At 58.0% G+C, this 22660-nt stretch overlaps 1 protein-coding gene across 1 annotated transcript in view; it reads left to right on the top strand.

Moving 5' to 3' along the window:
* The window catches only part of AHNAK2 (AHNAK nucleoprotein 2), a 44397-nt gene continuing 21737 nt past the window's right edge, over window positions 1–22660 (top strand). The window contains exons 1-4 of the mRNA XM_063090316.1: window positions 1–55; window positions 20900–20958; window positions 21075–21173; window positions 21833–21934. Of these exons, the coding sequence (XP_062946386.1) occupies window positions 1–55; window positions 20900–20958; window positions 21075–21173; window positions 21833–21934 (315 nt within the window). The remainder of the gene's footprint in view (window positions 56–20899; window positions 20959–21074; window positions 21174–21832; window positions 21935–22660) is intronic.

The raw sequence follows: 22660 nt of genomic DNA, 5'->3' as shown, positions 1-22660 counted from the left end.
ATGTGCGACTGCTTCCACATGGTGCTGCCCACCTGGCCTGGAGCCCCCGGCAGCGGTGCGCCTCCTCCCCGCCTGCAGCCCGCTCCCCTCGGGGCGGGTGGGCTCCGCGCGGGGGCGCGCGCCGGGGCGTGTCCGGGACGCGCAGTGCGGGTCGGGCTGCGGCGCGGCCGGGGTGGGGGGCGCGCCTCGGGGACCCGCCGGCGGGTCTCGCGCGCGATCCTGGGCCTCGCTGGCTGCTCGGGGTCTCTGCGGCTACCCTGCGTCTCGCCTTTGACCTGTCCCTGTGTCTCCCGCTTCTCTCCAGGTTTCTCTCACTCTGTCTCTGCCGCTCACTTTGTCTCTATCCCTCACTCTGTGGCTCCCGCCTCTGGCTCTGTCACTCGCTGTCTGTCCGTCTCTCCCTCTCTCTGTCACGTTGTCTTGTCTGAGAAGCAGACGTCTGGGGAGGTGCTGCAGAGCTCCGAGGCAGGGCTGCATGTCTGAGGGGGGCGTGAGGGACGTGGGCCACCAGGACCCTAGGGATCTGCCACCAGGCCCGCCCTCAGACCTGTTTTTGGGGAAAGCAGCCGGGCTAGACCAGGAGTTAAGGCTATATTGGCTTGGTCCAGGCTGCCAGGCTGGACTGGTCTGGGTCCATGGTGTGGCTACTCTGTGGCTGGGTCACTGGCCGGGTGGTGGCAGTGGCAGGGTCAGTCCTGAGGTCTGGGGCTTGGTGAGGAGTCTGAGTGGGGCCAGAGATCAGGACATAGTGTTCTCCAGCTCTGGACAAGGGAAGGTGGGTGCTGCCCACGGTGTGACCCCCAGGGATGGGTGGTGCCCCTCCCTCTGAGCCTCTGGCTACAGAATGGGTACCTGGTGCTCTTTGTCTATCTGTCTTTCCCTGCACTGGGCCTGGTTCCAGGGCCTGGGTGTCTCAGCATTTTGGAGGGCAGGGTGGGGCGTGGAAGGGGGCACTCTCTCAGCCTCTGGGTCAGTAATGCAGCAGCCTGGCCACACCCAGGGCACCTGGCCAGTGCAGCAAGGGGGCTGGGGCTGTGCTGCAGTGACGCAGGCCGGACCCCACTCCTTGGGGAAACCAGAGATTGGTGATGATGATGATGATGGTGATGCTGACGTTGATTCAGGAGGGGTGCCCCGCTGACCCGGGCATGCCCTTCCAGCTGCAGCAGAGCTCCCAAGGCCCCTCCTGCTGTCCATCTGTCAGGCGAGCTACGAGCCAGAGTGGGAGGCTTGGTTTGTAGGGCCCCCAGAGCAAGGAGGCTGGGCCCCTCAGCACCCACTTCACAATGTCCCAGGTGACCTCCTGTTTGGGCGTGCCCTGACTTGCTCTGGAGGGTGGCAGGGGAACGATGGACCCAGTGCATCTGTGGGCTGGCCCTGGCCCGCACCACTGCGGATCAGCATCGTCAGAGGGAGCAGGGTGGGGGCCCAAGGCCATGGGGGCCACTGCTCCGCCTCCAGCCTCCTGAGCGGCCCCTCCCACACAGGCTTCCTCACTCGCGGTGCCCTGACACCCCGGGCTGCAGGGCCTAGGGACCATCTTGTCTATCCCCTGCCTCCACAGAAGCCTGGGGCCTTATCTCCTGCTGTGGGCTTCGCAGTTCCCCACCTGTCCGGGACAGTCTCTCCTTGTGTCCAGCCTACAAAACCATGTGCTCTTAGGGAATGAGATCAGAGAGGCTCTTGCTACGGCTTTGGTCGGATACCTGCAGGGTCAGACCCCTGGGGGATTCTGACCAACATGCAGATTCCCAGGCCCTCCCCACCCTTTACAGGAACACTCATTCCTGACAAGGACCCCCGGGGATTCGGTCCGGGGCCTTTCCAGCTCAATCCCCTCCCAGCGAGCCAGGGATGGGCAGGCTCTCCCCTGCTCTCGTCTTTCCGCCCAGTCCAAACGGGCCCTCCTGTGCCAGCCCCGCCAGGTCCCAGGTGCCCGCCCCTCGCAGAGACTGTCCGCCTCTGCCCTCTGCCCTGGGAGGGGGTGGAGCGCGCGTCTCCCGTCCAGCTTGCGCGGGGAGGCTGCCCCCTGGTGGCGGCTCCGGGAACACACCCGCGCAGGGAGCCCGCGGTCCCGGCGCAGGGATCCGCCCAGCCTCCCTGCACCCTGGCGAGTCCCGACCAGCACTGCTGGTTCCCCCTCCCGTGGGAAGGGCGCTCCGCCTGGGTGCACCAACCCCACTCAGGGCTCCTGACTGTAACACCCACCAGTTCAGCCCCGATGCGCGCTGGGTGTCACACCCCTCCCTATCCTAGGGGGAGGCCGGTTTCATCCCAGAGGCAGAGCTGGGCCCTGGGCGGCTAGAGTGACAGGGAGCCCCCCTCCCCCAACCCTGGCCTCTGCCCTGCGCCTTCGAGTCCCTGGCTTGGCCTGAACACCTGCCCCAACTACATTCCAAGAAACCACCGCGGAGGCTGGGGAAGCCCCAGGAGCAGTGACACCGTGAGGGGACATCTGTGTGGTTTCTCCTCTGGAGCAGGGGCCATGGCATGGTTGAGGCCTTTCCTAAGAGCAGTGCATGCTGGGCAGCTGCTGTGGAGCTGGGTCTGGATCTCACATCTGGGAACAGGAGTGATGCAGCTGCCCAGGGCTGAGTTGGAGCCGTGTAGCCATAGAGGCCGAGTGCCTGCCCTGGCATTCCCATCATCATGCTGTCGTCTTCCTGACTGGCTGTCCACGCTGGGGAAGGCTGTACCCCCATTCTGCAGACAGGGGCACTGAGGCTGGGAGCAGTGAAGTGGATCCATGCACCCAGGCAGAGCCTCTGGCTCTCAGGGGCCAGAGCCTCATGCCACATGGTTTGGGCAGGGATGTAAGGCTCTGACAGGTGGTGGCTACCCTGCCCCATTAGGCAGGCAGACCACAGCCAAAGGGGCTCTGGCATGTCAGGGCAGGGACAGGCACCAGAGAGGGGCAGCAGAGGTCATCCTGGGCTGTGTCTCTCCTTGATGAGGTGGATTGTCAGAAACCACTGCTGGTGACAGTGTGTGTGTTCCTGCCAACACCCCCAGCTCTTTCTCTGGTGGGGAAACTGAAGCTGGATAGCCCAGGGATGAGAGCTGGGCTGGTCCTGGCTCCTGGCCCAAGCCTCAGCTGTGCCCACCTGGTACAGCCCAGGGGAGGTGCAGCCCAGGAAAGGGGGAGGGTGGGGCCCAGGAGTGGACAGGAGGCTTCAATGCCCCAGAGCCCCCAGAATCCCAGACTCCCCCATGCTCAAGATACTGCGTGCCCACTCCCGCTGGGGGCTCACTGTGGCAGGGCCTGAGGCAGGAGTGCCCTCATTGCCTTCTTTCTGTCTGGCCAATGTCTTCCATCCTGGGCTGGGGTAGGGGCTGCCTCTTCCAAGAGGCCCCCTGGATTGCTGAGCTCACTCCAGCTCTCCCTCAGACTCCTACTTTTCCTGAATCCTTCCTTCTGTGACTCCTTTTGCTGAAGGCTTCTGCATTTCAGGTTTGGCTTGGGGCTGGCATGCCCAGGGGGTGGGGAAGTGTAGGTGCCAGGGAGGAAAGGCCTTGAACCCTGGTATGTGGGGTGGGGCACTGGCCATCTGGGGGTCCCTGCCACCCTTCCAGGAGTGAAAAGTCAGCTTGGTCCTCTGACTGGGGGAAGGTAGACCCTGCGCCCAGGGATAATGTGAGTTGTGGGATGCCCGCCTGTCTGCCTGTCTCACTACCTGTCCACTTGTCCATCTGTGTCTGAGGGCCACCCAGAGTCAGTGTGTCCCAGGGACCCTGGGAACTGGGAGGTCATGAATGATCAGAGCAGGGATTCACACGTTCAGCACTGCTTCCGTGACCAGTACCACCTCGGGTGCGCAGAGCAGTCGTGGAGGGCTTCCTGGAGGAAGGGCCAGCCCCGTGGAAACCAGGAGCATTTCCTAAAAAGAAGGTCGAGGCCAGAAAGGACAGTGTGTGCAGAGGCCTGCAGAGAGTGCGTCACAGGGGAGCTGCAGGTGGCTTAATGGCGTGGGTCTGGGGGAACTACCTGGTGGGAGAATGGGGCAGGGGTGAAGGGGAGTAAAGGGATTGAGGGAGGGGAGGCCGGGTGAACTCAGAGGGGGCATGGCATGGACAGGAAGCCATAGATGGACACACTCCCCCCGACCTTGATTACCCCCCAAGGGTGGCTGGGGGTCCCTGGTCAAGCTGGGAGCCTGTGAGCGGTATCTCTGCCAGGCCCTGCCTGCCCCGTCTCTGCCTCCAGGTTTCTCTGTATTTTTCTTTTTTTGGAAGCCACAAGCTGGCCAGGAGCCAAGGCCCTCCTTGCTGGGATAAATATTTAATAGTCAGAAGCACTTTCTAAAATGGAAAAATGGAGCTGGGCCCAGGAGGTGGTGCTCCCCTCTCCCCCGCACCCCGGACGCTGCAGAAGTCTTTGCAGCCGCCGCCCTGCGGGCTGGCTGCGTCCTGCCCTGCCCGGCCTGGCCCCGCCTGGGCTGCGGCCCCTCACGGACACCTTGTGAGGGTGGGGGGGTGTTGCAGCCCCCCTCTCCGGAGAGCTTTCTGGGGCACCTCTTCCTGCAGGCACCTCTCGTCCAGGGCTGACGGCGGGGGGGTGGGAGGCAGAGCCGCTGGCCGTGAGCCGAAGCACAGGCTGTTCCGGAGCAGGAGTCGGGGACACACTCCTGCCTGGACACGGCGCCGGATGTGGGGTCCATTGCCGGGGGGACATCTGAGGCAGAAAGGAGCATCCGGGGGTGCCAGGGACATGGAAAAGGACAGGACCCCTGGGAGGCCTCCTCTGGGCCTCGGCCTTGCTGTCAGCACAGGGGTTTGCACGGGCTCACTCAGGCCCCCTGTCCAGTGCTGAGCCCAGCCTGCTCGGGGCTGCCCAGGGGCTGGTGTCTGATGGGCGGGAGGCCCTGGTGACTCAGCCCCACCCCATTGAGACAAGGCCCCTTTGTTGGGCCTTGAGCCCTCAGTCCTCTGCCTGCTACGGGGGTGGTGGTCAGAGCCTGCAGGGCATTGGGTTCTGGGTGCTTTGGCCCCCTCCCAGGCCTCCCTTGACCCCCTGGCCAACATTCCTGTTCCCTGAGAGCTGCCAGGCTGGCTCACCACCGCGGGTGGGGTAGAGGATGGCCTCCCCAGGGGGCGCCTGACTGCGGGCCCTCATGGGCGGCTCCCTCTCCGGCAGGCCTTGCTCCTGGGAGGCAGCAGCTCCGCAGGCTCCCCTGTGACACATGCCCTGGGAACGCTGCTCCACGCCTCGGCCTCCTCCTGGCTGACTCACCATCAGCCGCCCCGGCCCCACCCAGCCCGCCGGCCACCGAGCTCCCATGGCAACTTCCAGCTTGTCCCGGGATCCAGGTGGCTTTGAGCCAGCACTGCCGGCGCAGCCCAGATCTCAGGTTCCATGAGCTGGTGGCTCAGCAGACCCCCTGTCCGCTGCCCCTCGGCTGACCCAACACCTGCCTGACCACCGAGGCTGGCCACATGCAGCCAGGAGCCCAGTGGGTGGGGTCCCTGGAGTGGAGGCAGGTGCCAAGGCCCTGACCCCCATTGGCCTTCAAGGAGTTTGGTGTGTCCCCAGCAGGTCTGGACAGCAGCCAGGGGCAGAGAGTGAGGGGTGGCCCCCGGCTCTTGCCATCCCAGTGGTCCTGAGCCCAGAGCCCTGTGTGTCTACCCAACCCCTTCCCTTCCTGCGTCCCAGTGCTCATTGGTGCTGGCCGCCTGGTGGGGCAGAGAGCCCAGGGTCTGAGCTGGAGGGGCACCCCAGGCAGAACAAGCTGCATGTGCACACACGTGGAGCCTGGAGAGGGCCTGGATGGGGGGTGCAGCGGGGCCTCATGGCAGAGCCAATGTTGGGGAGGGGTCAGCCAGGAGGACAGGGCATGCCCCACCCCGGGCTGCGGGGATGACACTGGCTGCCCAGCAGTGGGCTAGCTTTGGGGGGTACCTCCCTCTGGCTGTCATGAGGTGGGCCCGGCTGAGGTGGGGACCCCGACAAATGCTATTGCCATGGTCTGGGGTCCGGGAGGGTGAGTTGCGGGGCCGTCCAGGGCAAGGTGGCCAGAACCAGGAGGTGCTTTGGAGGTGGTCCTCAGGAGGATGGGTGTTGCTTGATTGGCTTGGGACCCCCAGGGAGAGGGGGTGCCCGGGCTCAGGAGAGAAGGAGGTGGGTGGTGTCAGCCAGCCGGCCCCTTCCAGCTGACTCAGCCAGCCTGCCTGCCGTGCCCTGCCCTGCCCTGGGGGTTGACAGTCGGGTGGGGTGTCGGCTGTAAACAGCATTCCCAGGTGAGAGCTGTCTGGGAGTGGGGGCTGAGGAGCAGGTGCAGGTGCCAGGAGCAGCGGCCAGCTTTCCTGTGTCAGGGTGAAGAGAGCTCTTCTGCCTTCTTGACCGTTAGGTTTTCACATCAGCCTTTCTGGGGCGGGGTGGAGGGGGCTGAGTGGGCACCTAGTTGCTGGTCCCTCGCCTTCCAGGAGGTGTCCCCAGGGGCCTCCCTCACTCCATTTGTCCACTGGGGCTCCCTGCCCCAGGCTGGGGCGGAGACTTCTCCCTACCTTGGAGACCTCTGACCTGTCTGGGGGCCGCTCCTGCCTTCTCGGCTCCCTCAACTGTCCCAAGAAGCCCCCGTCTCTGGGCCGCCATCACTGTCCAGGGCCTGGCATGGTGGGCAGGGGTGTGAGTGTGGGCCATTACCATTGCTGACCTCCTGGGGCTGGGTCTGACCCCTCACTGCCCTCGAGCCCTGGCTGGGCCCCTCTGCTGGGTGGGCCTGCTTCAGCCTGCCTGTGGGGTGCAGGTGCCCAAGCCAGCTGGGCCCTGCCCCAACTGGCCATGGGCACAGGGCGTGGCAGCCCTGGGATCCCAGCAGGAGATCTACAGATAGCACAGCTGGCGGGGTCCTGCCTGGGCCTGCTGGCCACCAAGACCTGGGAGACGCTGGGGCTGAGAGTCCTAGGGATGGCAGGGAAAAGAGACTGGGAGGTGGCAGGCAAGGCAGCTGGAGCTCTGGAGAGTGGTGATGTGGGGTCACCAGCCTCGGGGGATGTGTTTCTCAGCCACCACTTGTATCTAAGTGATTGGGAGAGGTGGGAGGCTTGTTAAAAATGCTGGTTCTGGAGCCCCACCACACCCAGCTCATACGATACCCTGGAGCTTTAAGGAGTGGGGGCTGAGTTTGGGCTGAGAGAGCTGGAAGGGTGGCTGGAAGGGTGGTCCTCAGGGGCACTGGCAGGTAGGTTCAGTCCTGCCCTTGGTCTGTGCCTCTCCTCCCCTCCCTGGCACCTCCAGCCGGGCCAGCTCTGAGCCTCTGCCCTAGCACCCACAGGGAAACGGAGGCGCAGGGCTGTGCACAACCAGCCGGGAGGGACCCGCCTTGTGCCTGCATCTGTCCACCTGTCTGTCCACACAGCAGGACTGGCCTGCACACTGGCTCTCCCCCGGCAGGGCTGGCGGTTGTGACTCAGAAGGCCGGCGTTTCCTCCAGCAGTCAGCTGCTCAGGCTGGGGGGGCACTCAGGGTGGGTTCCCCAGGTCCAAGATACTGAGCGTTGGGGGGACTGGCCCAGCTCGTGACCTGCAAGGGGACCCGCCCACTCCCTCTAGTGGGGCATGGGGGTCTTGGCAGGGCTTTGAGCCTGCCCAGGAGGTGGCCAAGAGGAGGGGCAATGTGGGGAGGGGCCGTGGATGGGAGGAACCAGGGAGGGGCGCGGCGGCCGAGGGCGGCGGCCAGCTTGGGGATCTTCACTTCTGGGCAAGCTGAGAGAGCGTCTGCGGCCTCCTCGGTAAGCCCGCTGTGCCCTGCCCCTGCCCCCGTCCTGGTTCAGCCCTGGGACACCTGCCCGCCTCACCACTCAGCAGGTCTGTGGGGGCCGGGTAGGCTGCTGGCGAGAGGGCTGGAGGGGCAGAGCTGGGCTGGGCCCTCCCTGGCCCCCTGCCCTGCCCCCGCCCTTGCCTCCAGCTGACGTTGGAGGGGTAGGGGTGTCGGTTCATGGGGCCAGGGCCTTCCAGGCTGGGCAGGGATGTCAAGGAGGGACTGTCCCGATCCTGAAAGTCCTGTGAACCAGGCAGGAGGCCCTGGAGTGGCACCCCACACCTGCCAGCTCCTGGAGCAGCCATAGTGCCGTCTGAGACCCTGCGTGTGCAGCTGTGCAGCAGGACTCTGAGCTGCCCCTGGCCCTGGGCAGATGGGGGACAGTGGCTTGTTTGGAGGGAGCCTGGGCCATGGGGGAGGCTGATGCCCAGCGCCCTGGCACAGCTGTTTCAGCCCCAGGACCCACATATCCCTGTGGCTGGGCTGTGATGCCTGTGGAGGGATCCTCTGATGGTGGCCGCTGCTCTTGTTTGGTGCACCAGGGACCCTGGGGTGATTGTAGAGGGTACCTCCAGGTGGGTTGTGGGGACCTGGGTCGGTGGGCTGCCCATCATGACTCACACAGTCCTGAGCATCCGGGGTGCTGGCCTTTCAGCCCAGAGAAGCAGACTTGGGCTGACTGGTCCCTTCTGGGGTGGACAGGAGCATGGGGAGCTCCTCAGGGCCACTGAACCCCTTGGAGTTGGTGGGCTGGTGTGCTTGCCCTGTGCCTTGTCTCTGCAGGTGCAGAAAGAGCTGAACTGGGCCCACCTGCTGCCCCTCCCAGCCCCGTATGTTGGCCTCACCTGCAGGCTGAGTGGGATTTGCTCTTCTCCAGGAAATCTGACCGGCTCCTTCCCTTGCTCTCCCATCCCACTCCTGGCACTAGCATTTATTATGCACCAACTGTGTTTCAGGCTCTGAGTGCTTGGTGAGCAAAGTGTTCTGGGCACCAGGGCCTGGGCAATGTCCAGTAGCACTGGCAGGGTTGCCAAGCTCAGTGTGAGTTTGCCCAGTGGAGGAGACAAGTCCAGAGGTAGGAGTGGCATGGGTTGGGAGGCTGCAGATGTTGGCTGGGGCAGGAATGGAGAGGTTTCCAGGCCAGGCTGACCGAGGGACAGCACCAGGGAGCCATGGAAGGTTGTTTCAGGAGAGGGTGAGGTTAATAGCCCATGATTGCAGCGGGTCCCCTCGCCCCACCTTGCAGGAAGAGGCAAGAGCCTGGCCAGCCTCCTGGAGATGGCTCTGCCCCCCTCATCTGGAGAATTATCTGGGAAACACTGGGGAGGGGTGGGCGGGCCCTCCACTGCCTGCGGGCGTTGCTTCAGAAAGTCTGAAGGTCTCATGACAGTCAGCCCAGCCGCACTTTCCTCGTGAGGTTCCAGGATGGGGCGAGGCCCGAGTGTACGTGTGTGTGGGCATGTGTGCCTGTGTGGACAGCGACCCCTTGGTTGAGCCTGCCTGGGGGCTCCCGCCCACTTGGGCTGTCCACTGGAGTTCAGAGGGAGGGGCCAAGCCAGACAGACATGTGCACAGACACCCCTGCACATGAGCATGTGCAACCCCCACAAACCCGGAGTGAGCCTTGCTGCCCCCCCAGGATGGACCTCACAGGCTGCAGGACAGCTCAGAAGCCCCATCTAGGGCTCTTACAAATCTCCCTGCCAGTCTCCCTGTCCCCAGAGTCCCCCATTGCCCTGGCAATATGCAAATGTGCCCACCATCCCTAGCCACCTGGAGGCAGGAGCTGGACCCTGGGACAGCCAATTTGGATGCAAACTTGGGTTTTGTTTAAGCAAAATGCCCCACCTCTCACCCCCCATGGCACTGCTCTGGGCCCTCCAAGAGCTCCCAGTGCGCTGGCGGCTGGCTGGCACGTCCTCAGCTCTGGCGGGCCCTGTGGACAGGTGGCAGTATGTCTCCTTCTGCAACCCCTTGCACCTGTGTCCTTCCTCCCTCCCCTGGTCCCCAGGCCAGCATCTGCCCCTCCCCCAGACACACTTCCTGGGGCCCCACCTGCTCAGACCTGCCCTAGAACATTCAGGTTTCTGGGAATGCAGCTTTTCTGGGCCCAGGGGCAGTCTCTGCTTAGGGGACTTCTGTGTGGTGCCCACCCCCACCCACCCCACTCACTCCCCCAGCACCACCCTGGAGTATAAGGGGCTGACATGGGTGAAGTTTGTCCCTGCAGGAGTGAGACATTAATGATGTGTTTGATGCCGTGTGGAAGGGGCGGATGGACGCCTGCAGCCCAGCAGGACGTGTCCACCCCCAGCAGAGCCCTGGGCACCAGAGAGGAGGAAGGGAAGGGCGTTTAGGGTGGCACCAGGTGCCAGCAGCCAGACCTGCTGGGCCTGGCCCAGGCCTGCCACCTCCACAACCTCCTCGTAAAGTGGCGACTATCAGCAGCCAGGGTCATTATTTGGGTGACTATGCTTGGGGCTGGGCTGTTTACAGGGCTTTTCAGGGAGGGCCAGACAGTGGGGCGGGGCATGGTGGGGCCGAGGTGGGCTAGGAGGACAGTGCTCTTGGTGGGGGAGGGGACTGGGGTTCCTCCCCCTCCCTCCCCAGGGGTGCAGGCCTGAGGCTGGCAGGGCTGGCTGGGCAGCCTTATCCTGCAGCGGGCAGGATTTCCCCCTTCCTGTTTGTGCAGAGGGGCCCTGGCAACGCCCCAGTGTGTGGCCGTGGGCTGCTCATGCCACCTCCCTGAGCCCCTGCCCTTCACTCCTGCAGCGGGTGTGGGAGTAGTTGCTCCTGGAGGGGCTGTGAGGGTGGGTGCGCTGCAGAGCGGGGCGGGTCATGCCGCCTCCTGCCCTCCCTCCCACTCCTGGGTTCCCAGCGCAGGGCGTGCCCAGGGCTCCCCCCTCCCTCCCAGCTGTCAGCCCCTTTCCTCAACACCCACCAGACTCCCTTGCAGCAGATTTGGGGTGCAGCTTCTCAGGGCCAGGGGCAGGTCCCCTGGGGCCTCCCGCAGTGGCGTCCACCCTAGCACACCCCACCCAGTGCACGGCCCTTCTCGCTGGCAGGTCTGTGCTCCCCTGCCTAGGGGGTCCCCCTTTCTGAGGGACAGGGCCTGCCACTGGGCTCTGGTTTTGCTGTCTGACCCAGAGGAGTGGCTGCAGAGGCTCTGGAGGGACAGATGGCGGTTGTGTGTCTGGGTAGCCCTGAGGAGTGGCTGAGACCTCCCAGCCCCTCTGCTGGGGCAGTGCCTGGGACCCCAGCCTGGGCTGAAGCATGAGCCCCTCCTCCCTGAGGGCCCCAGGCCCTGTCCCCAGACTGGGGAAGCAGCACAGACCAATCAGCCCAGGGACCTTCCTCTGCCCCCACAAGCTGGGCAGCGGGTGGGGGCAGGGGCAGGGAGTAGCCCAGCACAGATGTGCCCGTGACTGTGACCCTGACCACATGTGGACTCAGCCCCTGCCACGTACATTCCCACCTCCACCCCTACTGGCTGAACCCCCTTGGGTCAGCGGCTTCCCTTCTCCCAGCCTCAGGTTCCTCATGTGCTACCTCCTGGGCACCCACCTTAGGAATCTGGGCAGAACAGGAAGGGAAACTGAGGCCCACAGTGTGGGCTCACCTGCCCTTGCCCTTGGCTTCCATGAAGGGGAGCAGGGTTAGTGGTGGGCAGGCTCTGGCTGCACCTCTTACTGCCATGGCAGTGCTGAGAGTCCCCTCCTCTGTGTCCCCCACCACGTTCCCCTCCTCTTCATGCCCCTCCTTCCTCATGCAGTCATGATGGGTCTGGAACGCAAGGTGGGCTCAGAGCAGGGCCACAGGACTCAGGGTGGTCCTTTGGGGGAGTGCTGGGGAGCCCTGGTAGGGGTGGGGGGTTCTGCACTGCAGGGCCAGCGAGGAGGCAAGAGGTGCGTGGCATGGGCTGGAGGGACTGGTAGCTATCTGGGAGGCTGTGGTCCAGGTCTGGAGGGGGGATGGCGTCCTGGGGGAAGCAAGGGAGCCCTGTTGGGTGTTAGGGGCGGTGTCTGGGTGGCCATGGTGAGTGAGATGGATCATGGGGACATGAGGCCTGGGCCCGTGGTGGCCCAGGACAGAGCAGCAGGAGGGACATAGGGTCTTTCCCTTCCACCGCCAGATTAGGGAGGAGGGGCCTGGGAGGGAATGGGGTGAGGGCAGTGATATTTGATTCTTGGGCTGACACCCTTCCCAAGGTCAATTTTGCAGATGGGAAAAACCGATGAGGTTGTAGCTTTCCTGAGGGGTCTTGCAGGCCAGCGGTCTGGGCTTGGCCGCTGGAGCTGTAGGAAGGAGGTGGGGGTAAGTTCTGACACCTCCTGGCACCGACCCAGCCCTGCCTGCCCTCATCTCCTCCTTCCACCTTCCCTGGGAGAGCCTCCCAGGAGACACCAGGCCCTTGCTCTCCCAGACCCCAGACCAGGGCCAGAAGGGGGCCAAGCCATGAGACATTTTGCAGATGGGCCAAGCAGGGTCCTAGAGGAAGTGAGGGAGTGGCAGGTGCTGGCGCAGGTCCAGGTGGTCTTGGATGAGCAGGCATGGCCCTGGGGTACCTCCGGGGAAAGGTATCTCCATGACCTGACACTCACTGTCAGGGTGGGCTCAGTGGCCCCTGACATCCATGGGAAAATCAGCTCAGAGAGGGGACAGGCTTGCTCAGGGTCACAGAGCACACTGGCCAGAGAGCAGCAGCCAAACCCAGACTCCTGCCAGGACGGGCTTCCCAACTCCTTCATGGGGCAGCGCCCGGGCCAGATGCCCTCCCCGTGGGCAGGGACATGCTCCTCCCAGTCGGGGCCCTGCCAGCAGCCAGCGTCTGTGCAGCCTGTGTGCGTCTCCAGGCCCCTGGTCAGGCCTGCAGCAGGGCTGGGGGCGGGCGCTCGTGCCTCCTCGGTCACCAGTAATGCGCATATCACACGGCTGGAGGGAGTCCCTGGGACCCAGGCCGGCGTGCCAGGGTTGATGTTGTCCCTTCTTTTGACTATTTCATGTGATTCAGGGGGGTTTGGGCCTGGAGTTCTGTTTGGGGAAGGTTTTCAATAAGGGATTTGGTTTTTAAATTGTTACAGAACTATTTAGATTGTCTAATTCTTCTTGTGCCTTTTCGGCAGTGTGTTTTTCTAGGAATGTGTCCAATTTGTCTAAATTTTCAGATTTATTGGCATAAAGTTTATAATCTTGTTTGATTTTACAGAGAATTAAAAAATCATTTTTCTTAATTGAGAAAGGGTACAAGTCGTGGACACACCCTAGGGACCAGGGGCCTGGCTGAGGAGCAGACCCTCGTCACCCCGGGGCCCTGCCCCACCGCTGCTGGGCGCTTGCAGGGCGACCACGAGGACGGCGCTCCTCACTGCCACTCACGCTCGGCGGCGCGCGCCCCGTTCTGCTGCCGGTGGGCGCTCGAGCCTTTCTGACGGTGCCCAGACGGTGCCCAGACGCGCGTTTCCGTGCACGTCCTTGGGGAGCGTTCTGGGCACGTGTCTGCTTTTCTGTCGCCGTCTCCTGCGTGTGGCGTCGCTGTGCCATGGCGCGGGCTGCGGGCTGCGGTGGGCACCGCCGGGCCTTCTCCCAGAGCCACCTCCGCCCCGACGGGCAGCAGAGCCGGCCGCTCCCGCGCAGCCAGCTGGTCCCCGGGAGCGGCTTTGAGGGCACCGCCCTGCGACCAGGGCTGCGCACCCGTCCACGGGTCCATCGACCGGGCTGTCCTCTCCCGTGGCCGCCCGCCCGGCGTCTTCTGACCGAGCTTCCATTGGGTGTCTTGTCTTTTTCCTTTGGTTCGAGAGAATTCTTCGTACATTCTGGGTCGGAGGCTCTGCGGTGTCCTCGGTCACTCTGCGGTGTCTTCGGTCACTCTGCGGTGTCTTCGGTCACTGCGGTGTCTTCGGTCACTGCGGTGTCTTCGGTCACTCTGCGGTGTCTTCAGTGACTCTGCGGGGGTCTTCGGTGACTGCGGGGGTCTTCGGTGACTCTGCGGGGTTCTTCGGTGACTCTGCGGGGGTCTTCGGTGACTCTGCGGGGGTCTTCGGTGACTGCGGGGGTCTTCGGTGACTCTGCGGGGGTCTTCGGTGACTCTGCGGTGTCTTCGGTGACTCTGCGGGGGTCTTCGGTGACTCTGCGGTGTCTTCGGTGACTCTGCGGGGGTCTTCGGTGACTGCGGGGTTCTTCGGTGACTCTGCGGGGGTCTTCGGTGACTCTGCGGGGGTCTTCGGTGACTCTGCGGTGTCTTCGGTGACTCTGCGGGGGTCTTCGGTGACTGCGGGGGTCTTCGGTGACTCTGCGGGGGTCTTCGGTGACTCTGCGGGGGTCTTCGGTGACTGCGGGGGTCTTCGGTGATTCTGCGGGGGTCTTCGGTGACTCTGCGGGGGTCTTCGGTGACTGCGGGGGTCTTCGGTGATTCTGCGGGGGTCTTTGGTGACTCTGCGGGTGTCTTTGGTGACTCTGCGGGGGTCTTCGGTGATTCTGCGGGGGTCTTCGGTGACTCTGCGGGGGTCTTCGGTGATTCTGCGGGGGTCTTCGGTGACTCTGCGGGGGTCTTCGGTGATTCTGCGGGTGTCTTCGGTGACTCTGCGGGGGTCTTCGGTGACTCTGCGGGTGTCTTCGGTGACTCTGCGGGGGTCTTCGGTGACTCTGCGGGGGTCTTCGGTGATTCTGCGGGGGTCTTCGGTGACTCTGCGGGGGTCATTGGTGACTCTGCGGGGGTCTTTGGTGACTCTGCGGGTGTCTTCGGTGACTCTGCGGGGGTCATTGGTGACTCTGCGGGGGTCTTTGGTGACTCTGCGGGTGTCTTCGGTGACTCTGCGGGTGTCTTCGGTGACTCTGCGGGGGTCTTCGGTGACTCTGCGGTGTCTTCGGTCACTCTGCGGTGTCTTCAGTGACTCTGCGGGGGTCTTCGGTGACTGCGGGGGTCTTCGGTGACTCTGCGGGGTTCTTCGGTGACTCTGCGGGGGTCTTCGGTGACTCTGCGGGGGTCTTCGGTGACTGCGGGGGTCTTCGGTGACTCTGCGGGGGTCTTCGGTGACTCTGCGGTGTCTTCGGTGACTCTGCGGGGGTCTTCGGTGACTCTGCGGTGTCTTCGGTGACTCTGCGGGGGTCTTCGGTGACTGCGGGGTTCTTCGGTGACTCTGCGGGGGTCTTCGGTGACTCTGCGGGGGTCTTCGGTGACTCTGCGGTGTCTTCGGTGACTCTGCGGGGGTGTTCGGTGACTGCGGGGGTCTTCGGTGACTCTGCGGGGGTCTTCGGTGACTCTGCGGGGGTCTTCGGTGACTGCGGGGGTCTTCGGTGATTCTGCGGGGGTCTTCGGTGACTCTGCGGGGGTCTTCGGTGACTGCGGGGGTCTTCGGTGATTCTGCGGGGGTCTTTGGTGACTCTGCGGGTGTCTTCGGTGACTCTGCGGGGGTCTTCGGTGATTCTGCGGGGGTCTTCGGTGACTCTGCGGGGGTCTTCGGTGATTCTGCGGGGGTCTTCGGTGACTCTGCGGGGGTCTTCGGTGATTCTGCGGGTGTCTTCGGTGACTCTGCGGGGGTCTTCGGTGATTCTGCGGGTGTCTTCGGTGACTCTGCGGGGGTCTTCGGTGACTCTGCGGGGGTCTTCGGTGATTCTGCGGGGGTCTTCGGTGACTCTGCGGGGGTCATTGGTGACTCTGCGGGGGTCTTTGGTGATTCTGCGGGGGTCTTCGGTCACTCTGCGGTGTCTTCGGTCACTCTGCGGTGTCTTCGGTCACTGCGGTGTCTTCGGTCATTCTGCAGGTTGACTGTGCACCCTCTGTGGTGTCTTTCGGTGACCAGAAGCTCCTAACTTTGTGAATGAATGAATTTTTTAAAGGGTTAATGGTAACTCTGATTGTTATTATTTTTTAAATTTATTTTTATTGGAACATAGTTGATTGTACATACCTGTGAGGTACAGCATTGAATATCAATACCTGTGTGCAGTATGTGGTGTTCGAATCAGGATCATTAGTACATTCTTCCTTATACAATGGATAGACCAGTTTCCGGTCATTTCCCTTCTTGCTACTGATTTGTTTTTCATTCTGTTTAAGAATTTTTTCCCTACCCCAGAGTAACTGCTATTAATCTTCTGGAAGCTTTGTTGTTAAACCTTCCACTTTGGATCTACAGTCTGCATGAAATTAATATTTTCTGTGGCTGAAGTAGCGGTCTAGATTAATATTCTTTCCTGGAAGACTGAACACATGTATAAGTCTCTGCTTCCTCCCAACACTCAGATAAAATGACAGTAAGGAGTAAAAACAGTATAAACTCAGAGACTTCCCAGGGAGATATCAGCCAGGTTAGGCAGCACGGCTCAGCAGTGCGTCCATGCCGGTTTAGCAGAGCAGAGAGAGCTGGAAGAGCTGCCTGCCCGGAGGGTGCCAGGCTGAGGGGGGTCGGCGGAGGTTTTCCTACTGAATTCTGAAGGCTGTACCAAACCAAAAACAGGGAGGAAAGGTCGTTCATTAGGGCAAAGGAGAAAGAGGAGAGAGACAGCGAGAGAACAGCACAGGATCCAGGGTCTGGTAGGGAACAGAAGTAAAGGGAGGAATCCCAGCGCCACAGCCACACGTTCCGGCCTGAGAGCAGCTGGCCTGGACTGGGGACAGGGGACGGACGGTGGAGGGTCCTAGCGGGCACGGCAGGAAGAGCAGAATGCTCTTGATCCTACTGAGAGCACGTTGTTCAGCTCTGGCCTGGTTTGTGGATGTGGATGACACATAGAAAACTAAGCAAGAATAAACAAGGAGGCAATTTTTAATATAGGGATAAACCAAAAAACTACAAGAAAATATAACTAGAATATTACAAAGTCAGTTCTAAATATTTGCATAATGATAACTGTCACCGAATCTTGATGTAATTAAAAATGTCCTATAACTATTGAAGAAGCACCGAGCAGGGAATTGTGGAGCGGCCGGGGTGGTGCAAGAGGGCTAAACCTCAGAGAGCTGGTAGGTAATCGCTAAATCGGACGTAATGTTGATATTTTTCCAAGTGGATATCCAGGGGACCCTGCACCGTTCATTGAAAAGATCATTCCTTTCCCACTGCTTTATTTTTGGACGAGTCTATTTCTGGGATTTCTCTTCTGGTTTTAATTTGCATTTCCCCAATGACTGAGGATGTCCACCATCTTTTCTTGTGCTTATTGGCCATTTGTACATCTTCTTTTGTGAAATGTCTGTTCAGATCTCTTGCCTGTTTTTAATCGAATTTTTTGTCTTCTTGCACTGAGTTGTACGAGTTCTGGATACATGCGCTTTGGCAGGTACGTGAGCTGACTGCATTCCCCTTAGGAATGGCTTTCAGGACCAGACGTTTTAAATCATGATAAACTCTACTTTATCAGTTTTCCTTGTATGATTCACACCTTTGTATCCCGTCTAGGCAAACTTTGCATCCTTCAAGGTGGCAAAGAATTTCTTCTGTTTTTCTCTGGCAATTTCAGAGTTTTCGGTCTTACATTTAGCTCTATGACTCATCAGCACCACGCTCTAACCGACTGCCTGCGATTCACGTTGAGTTCATTTTTATCCGTGATGTGATGTAAGGGCCCAGGTTCATTTCTTTCCAAACGGATGTCCAGGTCTCATTTGGTGAAAAGACTTCTTTTTCTATTGAAATAACTTGGCTGCCTTGTCAGGAATAATTGGCCATGTAAAGGGTGGGTCTGTTCTGGATTTCATATTCTGTTCCATTGATCTATATATTTCTACCACACATGTGTCTACCCCGGGGGGGGGTTTCAGAGAAAATGCCTGGTATTATTTAAATTATTTTAAGTTTAAGACATTTTCTATGCGCCACCATGCAGTCTGCCCTGATGAGCGTCCCACGTGTACCTGAGAGCAGGGCGTGTTTGGCTGTTGTCAGGGGGAGTGCCCACATGTTCTTGGGGTTTGCCGGGGGCTCACGCATTCCTTAGCCTCACCTGGTCTGTTTCGTAAGGCTGACAGGCCTGTTCACGTCTCCTGCTGTCATGGTGGATTTTTCTGTTCGTGCTTTCCGTTTTGCCAGTTTTCACTCTACTGTTTTTAAAAACAGATTTAGGTTTGTTGTGTTTTTTGATGAATTCTTACCTTAATCATTATGAAATGTTATGAGTTTTTCATGGTATACATTTTTCTTTCCTTTTTCTTTCTTTCTTTTTTTTTGGTGACTGCCAGTTCAGATCTGAACCTTGACTTTGGTGTTATAAGAATGCTCTAACCAGCTGAACTAACTGGCCAGTCCCTCCCTCACTTTTAAGCTACCCACATCTTCACACTTACAGTTCATTTGCTGGAGACAGCATGCAACTGTCTTGCTTTTTCATCTACTCTGACAGTCTCTACCTTCTGTTTGAAGTTTTAAATCCATTTATAGTTAATGTAATTGTCAACGTGGTTGGGTTTGTTTGTTTGTTTATTTATTTATTGGCAGTTGGCTCATGTGAGGACCCAAACCCTTGAACTGGGTGTTATTAGGCTGTGCTTTAACTGAGCTAAACTGGCCAGCCCTCGTGGTTGGATTTAAATCCTACCATCCTGCTAATTGATTTCTGTTTTTTCCCACCCATTCTTTGTTCCTCTTTCTCTCTTTCTTTATCTTCTTTTTTGGATTAATTGAATATAAATAAACATATATAAACAGTAATATATGTAAATACAGAAGTGATATATATTTATCTATGATATGTATTTTAGTATTCCATTTTAGTTCCACTGCTGGCTTACTAGGTATACATATTTTTATTTTCTAAATTGTTGCTTTATGGTTTATACTATGTAACTTTACCTCATCACAGTATACCTTTAAATAGCACCAGACTGCTTCCAGCACTGTGTAATGTAAGAACTTTACAACAGCAGCTTCTATTGCCCCAGCCCCACCCCACACATTCCGGTTGGTACCTGCTTTACCTCTCCATTTGTTAACTGCTACACTTTATGACTTTTGTTTTTTACAGTTAGTTACCTTCTTCTTTTACAGCTTCATTGAAGTATGACTTATAAACCATAAAATCCACCCACTGTAAATGGACAATTCCATCATTTTTAGTAACTTTGTTACTAAAGTAACCATCACCTCAATCGAGTTCTGGAACATTTCCATCACCTTCAAAATTCTCTCAACCCTGTTTACAGTCAGTACCCACTCCCAGCCCCAGGCAATGCCAGCTTACTTCTGGTAAAATATGGAAGCTCTGATCCAGCATATCTCCTCTCCTGACCCTCTTTTTGTTATCATTGTCACATATATATGACATCTGTATATGTCATAATCCCAACAGTACGGTGTTAGAATTACCACCTTATGTAAGGGGTTCACAGCCTGTGTTCTAAATTCAGCCTGCTCCATTTGTTTCTCTCTCTCTCTCTTTTTATATTATTTTATTTTTTTTTGGCAGCTGGCTAGTTAGGGGAACCGAACCCGTGACCTCAGTGTTGCCAGTGCCATATTCTACCTACTGAGCTAACTAGCCCACCCCTGCTCCCTGTTTTATAGGTAAAGTTGTATTGAAGCACAATCATGCACGTTCAGTTATGTATTGTCTTCAGCCGCTTCTACACAACAATCACAGAGCGGCAACAGAGATCACATGGCTTGTGAAACCTGAAATATTTGCTATCTGGCCTTTTACAAGAAAAGTTTGCCAACTCTTGCTTTATATAATCTGGTGTCTTTTAAAGAACTTAGGAGATGAAATGAGAAAAAAATATAGAGTCATTTATATTTGGCCACATACTTACCATTTTCTGCATTCTTCATTTCTTTCTGTGGATTTGAGTTAGTGTCAGGTGTCAGTCGCTTTCAACCTGAAGAACTTCTTTAGCATTTCTTCTAAGGCAGATCTGCTAGCAATGACTTTTCTCAGTCTTTGTTCATTTGGAAATGCCTTTACTTTGGTTTGTTTTGGCCGGCTGGCTGGTAAGGGGATCTGAACCCTTGACCTTGGTGTTATCAATGCTGTGCTGTAACTGACTGAGCAGACCAGCCAGCCTATTTTGGTTTTATTTTTGAAGTATAGTTTGCTACATAGCAAATTCTTGGTTGACAACATTTTTCTTTCAGCTCTTTGAATATATTGTTCCACTTCCTCCTGGCATCCATGGTTTCGGATGAGGAGTCAGGTGTTAATTGTATTTTTGTGCCCTTACATGTGATGGGTCTCTTTCTCTTAAGTGTTTTGACTATGGTGTGTTAAGGTGTGAATCTCTTTGTGTATCCTACGCAGGGTTTGTTGAGCTCCTTGGATCTGTAGATTATTTTCAGCCATTACTTCTTCAACTATATATTTTCTGCCTCTCGCTCTTATGATTAATGTTATCCCACAGATCTCTGAGGCTGTGTTTACTTTTCTTCAATCAATCTTTTCCCTCTGTTCTTCAAATTTGTTAATTTCTATTAAAACTCTAGTTTAAAATTTCTTCTTCTGGAATCTCAAATCTGGTGTTGAGCACTGCTAGTAAGTTTTTAACCCCAGAATTTTAATGTGACTTTTTATTTATTTATTTATTGGCAGCTGGCCAGTACAAGGATCAAGCCCTGGACCTTGATATTATCACCACTATGCTCTAATTGGTTAAAAAAAAAAAAGTTCTATTTCTTTTATGAGATTATCTCTTCATTGAGCCATTGTCATCATGTTTTCCATTAATTCTTTATACATGATTTCCTTTACTTTTTTGAACAAATTTTTAGTAGTTGCTTTGAAGTCTGTCTTAAGTCCAACATCTGTGGACATTGAGAGACACTCTGTTCCTCAGTATGGAGCATATATTCTTGTTTCTTTGCATGACTTGTAATTTTTTTGTTGAATGCTGGACATTTAGATAATTAAGTTATTTAGATAGTTCAGCAGTTCTTGATTCTGGTCCCTCTGCAGGGTGTGGTATTTGTGTGTTTTTCTAGTTACTTTTTTGGACTATACCTGAGAAGTCCATCTACGATATCTGACCTCCCCAGTCCTGACTCTCTGACCACCAGCTCAGTGGCTGTAGATCTCCCCCTGACTCTGCTTCTGCTCTCAGACTCAGTGTCCAGGACAGGACATCCCACCTCCATGGGCACACACACTCTCCTGGGTCCCTGGGCTTACCTTCTGGCCCACCCATCTGCATGTCTCCATTAATGGCATCTCTTTTTGCAGTGTCTGGCCGGCAGCTGCAGCCCGAGGAACCAGCTGCAGAAACTGAAGAGGGCCACTCTGTAAGTGAGACCCAGGGAGGACATGTGCCCTGCTCAGACCCTCCCCACCCCCATCCTTTCCTGGGCTTTGGAAGATCTAGGTAGCTGAAGGTACCTTGATTCTCTCCTCCTGCCAGGTGACTGAAGGGCCTGTGGATGAGATCATTCGGCCACGGCCACAGGGGTCCTCACCTGTTTACGAATGCACCATTGAGGGCTCCAGCTTCAGACTCCAGGTAAGCCGGGGTCACAAGCACCCACATTTCCTCCTCTACCACCCTGTGTCTTGAAGCCACACTGCCCTGCCCTCTGCCAACTGGGCCATAGCTGTGCCTACTTGGCCATTTCCTCTGACTCCTCTGTGTCCCCTTGGGCATCCCTCCCTTCAGCTGTCCAAGACACAATTGAGTACATATGTCTATGCTGATGGGGATCAGACCTTGTGTTCCTCTGTGGGGCTGTGGAAAGGGTACAGGACATAGCACATATGCACCTGTGTGACACATGCTGTCCTTGGGGAGGAGACACAAACGGAGTCCCCATGGCTTCCTCTGGACAGGAGGACTTGGGGAGGGGATCAGAGGAGGCGTGTTTACTGAAGAATTCATTTTTGTCCTATTGAACTTCTTTCTTCCCTTCTCCCTACAAAACTCCGGTTGCCGTGGGGCTTCCCTGCAGAAACTGGAGGCTGTGGGCTGTACCCCATTAGGAAGCAGGAGAGCAGAGAGCTGCCTTTCCCCAGTGGAAAGGCCTGGGGGGACTCAGTCCTCTCTGCATATGGCTGCACCTTGGAGGTTCTTGGGAACTGGGTCTCCCCGCCTAGTGCCCAGCTTCCCGCCCCCAACCCTGTGCCCTGGCTGGGGCAGGTGGGTAACTCCCAGCACTGTGGCTGCAGGAAGACACCTTGGGCAGGCAAGCCTCCTCGGGAAGACGGAGATCCTGGTGGAAGTGGGATTCGGGGGACTCGAGGACGTTTTCCAGGATGAGTCGTCCAGAGGTGGGTACATGGGAGCTGAGGGTCAGGGAGGTATGCCCCTCCACAAGGGCTCCAGCCAGGGGGGCTGAGGCCAGAGCAGGAAGGCAAAAAACAAGGAGGCTGGCAGTGTGCTCTTGTGCCCTGGGGAAGGGTGTTTCTCTCTCCATTGTCAGCTATGGGGAGGGGCTGTGGCTTCAGAGGCTCCAGACTTTCCCCTCTACCCCTGAGATGAAGAGCTGGACTGCTATCCAGGTGGATCTGGTGTGCAGGCCTCAGTTTTCTCATCTGTACAATGGGGTGGTGTGGCCATGGGAGGGGCTGGACTCTGTCGACTCCTGGCAAGGGGGGCATACTGCCTCCAAGGCCACATGTTCTCTCCTTGGGGCCCCAGCATTTTGAAAGTTCTGCTGGACACTGGGGCCTCACCCTGTACACCATCAGGCTGGTTACACCTGTGTCCTGTGCTTTCCTTGGCATTTATGTCCTTTCTTGGTTTGAGCTCTGGGTGCCTTACATGCTGTTGGTGCTTTGAACACCTGTGCAGAAGGAGTGATGGAGCAGATGAAGGAAAGCTTTGGCTGCAGTGCAGGCACAAGCCTCTCCTCTGTTCCTGGAGCCCTTCTGGGCCTGAACAGCCATGGACAGGCTGCTCCTAAGTCCTGGGAGGCCAGGGGTGGGGTTGAGGGGACAAGAGGAAGCAGCTTCCACATGAGGCTGCCTGTACCAGGCTCCTCCAAGGCGTGGACA

This window comes from Cynocephalus volans, chromosome 3 (genome assembly GCF_027409185.1).
Source record: "Cynocephalus volans isolate mCynVol1 chromosome 3, mCynVol1.pri, whole genome shotgun sequence".
In the NCBI taxonomy this organism is placed as follows: Eukaryota; Metazoa; Chordata; class Mammalia; order Dermoptera; family Cynocephalidae; genus Cynocephalus; species Cynocephalus volans.
The sequence above is the reverse complement of the archived record's forward strand: the minus strand, read 5'-3'. Positions and strand labels throughout refer to the sequence as shown.